This window comes from Merops nubicus, unplaced genomic scaffold, assembly GCF_000691845.1.
Source record: "Merops nubicus isolate BGI_N331 unplaced genomic scaffold, ASM69184v1 scaffold8358, whole genome shotgun sequence".
NCBI classification, from domain to species: domain Eukaryota; kingdom Metazoa; phylum Chordata; class Aves; order Coraciiformes; family Meropidae; genus Merops; species Merops nubicus.
This window is the reverse complement of record NW_008626293.1, coordinates 20,884-28,228: the sequence shown is the minus strand read 5'-3', so window position 1 is coordinate 28,228 and position 7,345 is coordinate 20,884. Positions and strand designations below refer to the sequence as shown.

The window sequence follows — 7,345 nt, the reverse complement described above, 5'->3', positions numbered from 1 at the left end:
GTAAACCGTTACTATCTTTGAAAGCCCAGCCTTTTTTCAGTTTTTGTTTAGCTCAAGTTTCAATTCTTTTGTGGCTTAATTTTCATAAATGCCTGTGTTACAGTGCTTGGAAATGTTGGGTACTTAGTGCTTTTGAATTTTGTATCAAATACTTAATTGCTCCATGTAGTCTAAAAGAAGATGTAAGCTTAAAAGAGGCACTGTCTGGGAAATGTGAATGCAGGAAATTGTTTTCAGTTTTCTTCTAATGATTTCTGGCATTATTTAGGAACAGTCTTGGGAAAAATAAAACCCTCTTGAACAATTGAGGCAGTTCTGGCAGACATCATAAATTTATCAAGGTCCATTTTAAAGCTAATTTCTCGTCCCATTTCATATTGTAGCACTTCTCAAGAACACCATTCCTCAGCTGGCTAGAGAACATGTGATTACCAGTTTAAAACTTTTTATGGTCCTTTTATATCTCTCTATTCCTGTGCCAGCATCATCCATTATTTTTCGTAGCTTGGATGTGTTTAAAGTCATATTCCCTTTTGGCTTCTGTTTTTCACTGTTTTCCCCAAGTCAAACATTTAATCTCCTCTCAGAAGATGAGCTTTATTTCTGTGGTCATTCTAGTAATTCTTGTATACGTCCATTTCAGCTTTGATTCATCTTTCTTGGATTCATTTAACCAGAACTGTATCCTTCATTCCAGATGGACTTTCTCTTGTGCTTTGTTTGATAACAATAATACTTCCTGAAAGTAAGTCCACTAGCATTTCTGGAGCTTCCTTGGTCTTTTATGATGTTTTGTTATTCTTCGTTTGTTGTTTTGATTTTTTTTTCCCAGTTACTCCCATCTATAGTGCCATCCACCTCTTGAGTGACACTCTGACCCTGTCTCTTCTGATGACCTTCATGTGATAGAAGACATCACATCATTAGCTGTTCTCTGTAGGCATTTCTTCAGTTAATGCCAATGTCACAACTCGGAACATTTAAGCAAAATGATCTTTGAGCATCTTTGCTAATTAGTTCCCTCTGGACAAATATTTCCCCTTTCAATGCATCTTCTCTTCTTTGCTTGCTCATCTTAAATTCATTGTGCTGTGCTGTTTTCCCCAGACTGACAATAATTTCATGTGTTATGTAGTGCCAGATGTGTTGTAGAAGTCCAGGGAGATGAAATTCGTGGTTTTCTTGCCTAGAAAAAACATTTGTCAAAGAAAATTACTCAGCTAATTTAGTGTCGACTGTTGTACTTAAATCCACATCGTATTTTGTTCCATTTTCCTTTTATAGGCTACTCCTTCTAAAATTACCTTTGAGGTTTGTTACATTGCCTGATTTGCTGTTGAGACTACCCTGGATCTGTAAGTGTCAGGATTCTATGTCCTTTCTGGTTTTCATTACAGTGACTGTTTGCTCTGACAGGTTTCAGTCATGTGATGGAATCAGAGAATTGGAAAGGCTGGAAAAGACCTTTAAGATCATCGAGTCCAGCCATCACCCAACACTACAATGACCATGTTCCCAAGTGCCACTTATACGTGTTTTTTGAACACCTCCAGGTATGGTGACCCCACCACCTCCCTGGGCAGCCCGTTCCAATGCCTCACCACTCTCTCAGTAAAGAAACTCTTCTGAACATCCAATCTTTGTAACCTGCTGTTGGGCCACTGTAGCATGTCTTTGCCAAGGTCATCTTGCAAGTACAGTACACAGTAATGGAAAATGGAGTATTGTTTGCGCCTTTAAATTACTAATGAAGCCACAAGATAATAGAGAACTTTGAGCTTTGTCCCCTTTTAGTCCCACTTGCCAATCCTGGTCTAAGAATTAGAAGGTAGGCTTTTCAGGGCAGTGATGATACCTTTATTTGTCTGTAAAATGTGCCGCAGTTTGGGGCACTATTTTAAAGCTTTGTCAAGACTTTTTCCTCACTGATGTAATCTTCAAATGATTTATTCTTGGAGCATCAGTTACCACTCCCTAACAATTCTCTTTTTCCTTTGCTAATCTTGCCTGCTGTTTTCTTGGCTTTAAAATAATATGTAAGGTTGAGCAAGTTAAAAACCAGTAGAGGTATTTAGTCACGGTTCAGTACAAAATAAAATCTTAAGACAGACCTAGAAGGTCATGTTTTCCTCCACATCTTGTCTTTAAGAGAGACCTTTAGCAGATTTTTAAGGAAGGAGCTCAAGAACCAAGAAGAGGGTAGTGTAAAACCCCGTTGTGTCCTTTCCACTTCAGAAAGCAAACAGCTTAGGTTAGGGACTTCCGGAGCCCTGTTTCTGATAGCTGTCTGTGCACATATCCTCCATGAATTTGTCTAAACCTTTTTTGCACTCATTTGTGTTTTTGGCTTCCATACCATCCTGTGGCAATGAGTTCCACTATTTAATTATGCGCTTTGTGAAAGAGTACTTCCTTTTGTTTGTTTTAAATCTGCGGTCTGATAATTTCATTGGATGGCTGCTTGTTATGAAGAGTAATAAATCACAATTTACTGTTTGCTTTTCCACATTTTTCTTCATTTTTTTATAAGCTTCTGCCGTAGTAATCTTACCTTGGAAAACTAATGACTGTATGTGGTGAGTTGAGAGCCACATTAGTCTCTGTACGGAGACTGTTCTGTGACTTGGATAATCCTTTCTCACCCTGTGCTGAATTTGTCCTGGTGTTCCCATGTCTTCCTGAGGTGAGGTGACCAAACCTGTATTTTTTAATTCAGATGTGGATGCACTGGGGTTTAGCAATATTCTACAGGAGTGTAATCTCTTTTGCATGGCTGTCTTCTGTTGCCACAGGAGCTGGTATGACTTGCAGCAACTGCATGGCTTTCCTTAGCTTGTGCTCCCAAGATCAACAGAGGCCCCAGAGCTACTTGGTGTACTCAGTATAAAGCAGTGTTGTGGGTTAGAGGCGTGCTTTCTTCTGGTCCTGAAGGCTTATTGCTTCTAGGCTTTTAATTTGAGCTCGGGAATCAAAAAGCCAGTATGGTATTCCAGTCTTTTCTGATCTGGAGGGCACAAAACTAGAATAGCCAAAATTTACACTTTTGAGTTACAGCAGTTGTAGCAGTTCTGAGGCATCATTCTGCTGGAGCGCGTTGTGCTTTCTGTCTCCATAAGGTGGGTGCACTGAGATGTCGGCTGATGTGATCTCCTTCATTCAACTTGGGAGCCTCTATGGCCACGTTTCCCTAGTAGGTCTTGAGGAATCATGTCTACATATTGATTAGGATACAAGTTTTTATTGCAAGTTATTATATCATCACTATGTTAGTTCAGATCACAAGTGCACTCACAGCATAAATTTGTGTGTTCCTACCACTCTTTGGTTTGTGTCTCAGGGATAGCAGCCTGTCTTCCTTTCAGGTGAAACCATACTGGAAGGATGCTCTTGGGGAGCATACTTAATGCACTCCAGCTGCTGCTGGGAGTGTCCTCTCTGTGGGACTAAACTGGAGTGAGGCCAGTGTGAACTCCACCAAATTGGTGTTGAGTCCTCAACATTGGTTTGCTTTACAGATACACTCCTCCTGCACCACAGTATTTGCTGATGTAGGCATAGCCAATGTGTAGGAGTTTCAAAACATTTTAAACGGTATTAAACTTACCACTTATTACTTACACAAGAATCCTTTGCCATATATTGTAGAGCATCTCAGCTTTGTCACCACAGATCTTCACAGTGCTAAAGTATTAACCTAAGTTCAGGTATTGAGAGGAAGTTGTCTAGGGTCACGTAAAGACATAGGTAGCAGAGGTGCAATTATAATTTGGATTAAATGTTACTCTAATGCCTGTCAAAAACATCTTTTTTCCAGAATAGCTTAAAAAGAAGGAAAATACTAACAGTCTTCACTGAAATAAGCGTCCAGCTTTGTAACTGGAGAGTCCTTTCATAACTAGCACTCTGTGATATTTTTGCTGCGACATTTGATTGGCCAAACACACTGCCACAGACGTTCCAGAGTGGGATATTACTGGGACGTTATTGATTGGTTTTGCCTCTCTGCAATTAAAGTCAACAGTACTTCTGTTTTGTCCCATACCTGTTGCTGTGATCTCTGACATACTCAACCTTCGTCTTGGATTAAAAAAAGAGAAATCAATGTTCTTCTACCTGTCGGACATATGCTGCAGTCCCTGCCTATTACTTGAGGGATACACGTATGTATTCCCAGGCAGCAGCAAACCTGATGCAAACTGAAAATACTGTGTCTTCACAGCAGGCCAAGCAGTTCCAGAAACATACCGAAATTCTTGCGTAGTCACGGTGCATTCATTCAGTGCAGGCACAGTAAAACTGGCAGAGGGAGAAAGGTGCCAGCTAGGAGCAGTTTCTTAGTATTTATAGAGAAAGTAACCCAGCCTGTATTTTTGCTCTTGGAAGCACAGTGGGCTAGCTTTTATCCCCGAGCGGGACCCCTGGGGCTCATTTCCGTTATGGCTCTCCCTGCAGGGCCGGCCGCACCCTGGGGGGGAGCTATAAGGCAAACTCACCACCTCTTTATGAAGGGCTGTGGGAATCACCCAGATGTCAACCTTAATTCAGGGGCTTGGGGTTCAAACACCAGCATTTCAGTGGCCATCATGCCTTTGTCTTGAAAGACTAATTTTATGACATTGCATTTTATTTCATTTGTGTCCGTACAGGCGAGAAGCTTAAAGCTGTGTATCAATACAAGCTAAGAAAATATTTATTTTTATCTCCTAGGCTACTCGACATGCAGAGATCGTGGTGATTGATCGGGTCCTGGACTGGTGCAAGGAACACAACAAAGATTATACAGAAGTGTTTGCACACTCCGTGTTGTATGTAACTGTGGAGCCTTGTATCATGTGTGCAGCTGCCATACGTTTGATGAGTATCCTTTACATGCTTATATATGCTGGGAAACCATATGTTACTCTCTTGGCAGTGAGCCCACAGAGGAGGGCTTGGCTCTCGCAGCAGGGGTATCATCTTCTGGTTGTAGAGTCTGCACCCACCTCCATTCATTGCCTGCTAAATAGTGAGAGACTCCAGAATGAAAGAGAAGTGGTGCAATTATGACAGATGACAATTCCTCTTAGGGATGTAACAACACATTTTAGAGATACCTGTTATTATGTAAAATGAGCTCACCTCAGTTCAGTGTTGAATGTTGTAACAATTGGTAAACAGTGCCTTTGTATGCCTCTGCTTTGGGATTCGTGCTTCTGCTTCCCTGAGGAAAGCTGGCTGTGCATCTTCAGCAATACATCTTGCATTACTCAGAAGTTCTGATTTCATGAGAGAGGAATTGTAACGCAAACTAATTTACTTTGAAAAGTACAAGCACATTTTAGTGAAATATAATGACTACTTAAATCAGGCTGCTGTACTTCCTGCTCTCTTTTCACTTTAACTTAATACCTTAACTCATTAACATAAATTCCACGGGTTGTATATGGCTGTCGAAATGAGCGATTTGGAGGCTGTGGCTCAGTTCTGAGTATCTCATCCGATGATATGGTAGACACAGGAGACCCATTTGAAGTAAGCTATAAAATATTTTCCTTCGTTTTTCAGCTAGGGTACTGTGCCTAACTTTGTTATGCTATGTGTCAGTTTAAGACAACTCTGATGAAAGATGATCAGAAGCCATGTAAAACTTGGCTTAACATGAAAATACTGTAAAAAAGTTAAATCCATAAATTAGAGAAAATTGAGGAAAAGCCTGATGACAGTCTTAAAATACTTCAAAGGGTGCATCAAAGAGGAAAGAATTATCTTTGTGAAACAAGGTAAGGAATAAATAGATCTAAAAGGTGTGTAATACTTAGAACAGTAAGTGTATGCTGCTGTCAGAGATGACGGAAAAACAATTTTAAGCTACAGAATGTACAAACATATAATCAATAAAGATCAAATAACAACACCTTCCTAAATTACTGGGTTTTAGCTGAGCGACTGGAAATGTTTGTACTTTTTCTTCCAGTTTATCCATATATGAGGTAAAATGCATTAGCTTAGATCTACTTCATACTGTTGAAATCTCAAAATAAATACGGACTGCAGAAGTAGCAGAGGAGATTCAGTTTAGATATTGGGAGACTTTCTGAAGAGTAGGGATACTGAAGGATTGGAACAGTGTCTGGGGAGGATAAGGCACTGTTGTCATTTAAGAAAGGCTGGACAAGCATTGTGTGGAGGTATAACAGACGTAAATCTAGATGTTTTACAGCATTATACTAGTATACCTATGTACCTGTATATATACATATAGGTCGAGAGTATTCATAGCATTATATTTATTACATTATACATGGTTGTAGGTGATCCTGCCTTATACAAGGACAATGATTAGAGCTCTTAGAGTTCTTTTCCACACTTAACATTTATGGTTTAATGAATGTAAAAAACGTAATCTATTGCAGCACTGTAATTAAACACTAAAGGCTCAGGGCTCAGAAAGAATTTCAGTCAGCAAGACAATACTATTTGGCACTCTGGTGTAAACATATTAAACAGCTTTCTGTTGGGGTGTTTGTGAGACTAGCGTCTGAATTTATTTGTGTAGTCAGTACTGGAAGAGTGTTCATTTGCTAATGTTGGTTATTAGGGAAATTATCTCAGCTAAGCCTCAATGTAGTATTTTCCAAACATATGAAGTGTTCAACCCAAAAAGATTTTTCTGACCCCCAAACAGTTAAAGATACATGTTAAATTAGTGGAATAGACAGTTGTTTACAATTATTCTGTACTTAGGGCATGATTGTGAAGCATGGAATATGTTATTCTCAGATGCACTCACGAGCATCGTTCTTTTGAACAGTGCGTTTCTGGATATCGTGCCAAAGAGGCAGTGGAAATGTTAAAAGCTTTCTACAGACAAGAAAATCCCAATGGTAGGTTTCACATTAATGGATCCATTTTGGTCCCAACCTAATTTAAAAGAATGTTGGCACTGGTATTACGGTAATTTACTTCTGATGTTTTTTTCTCCCTTTCTGTTTCTTCTTGGCAGCACCAAAATCAAAAGTGCGGAAAAAGGACCGTCGTAATTAGCCCCGTGCTGATGGGAGGCAGAAACTTACCAAGAAATGATACATGAAGGTTTTTTCAGCATCCTTCTTTTTTAAAATGTACAGTGCAATTAAACTACGTGTAATGTTCTGTACAGAATTTTTACTTAATAGGATACTTGCTACTTGTTCACATGTCTCTGTGTATGTGACTTCTTGTAATCATACATGACCAAACAGAAGAATAAGTGGCTGTTTTTAGAAAGAGGAAAATTCATGGTTCAAGTTCACATGCTTACAGCCAGATGGATCCATTAAAATGATCCTACTCTGTACAGCACATTCTAGACTACCTTCTTTCCTTC

General features: G+C 39.5%; 1 protein-coding gene across 1 annotated transcript; it reads left to right on the top strand.

Annotated features, from left to right (window-relative positions):
• Window positions 1–4,707: 4,707 nt before the first annotated feature.
• Window positions 4,708–7,023, top strand: ADAT2 (adenosine deaminase, tRNA-specific 2; the record flags this gene model as incomplete). The annotated part of the gene is made up of 4 exons (XM_008945944.1): window positions 4,708–4,858; window positions 5,405–5,511; window positions 6,791–6,863; window positions 6,983–7,023. Coding segments are annotated over 4 exons (372 nt in total), but the record flags the coding sequence as incomplete, so codon positions are not given.
• Window positions 7,024–7,345: the final 322 nt, after the last annotated feature.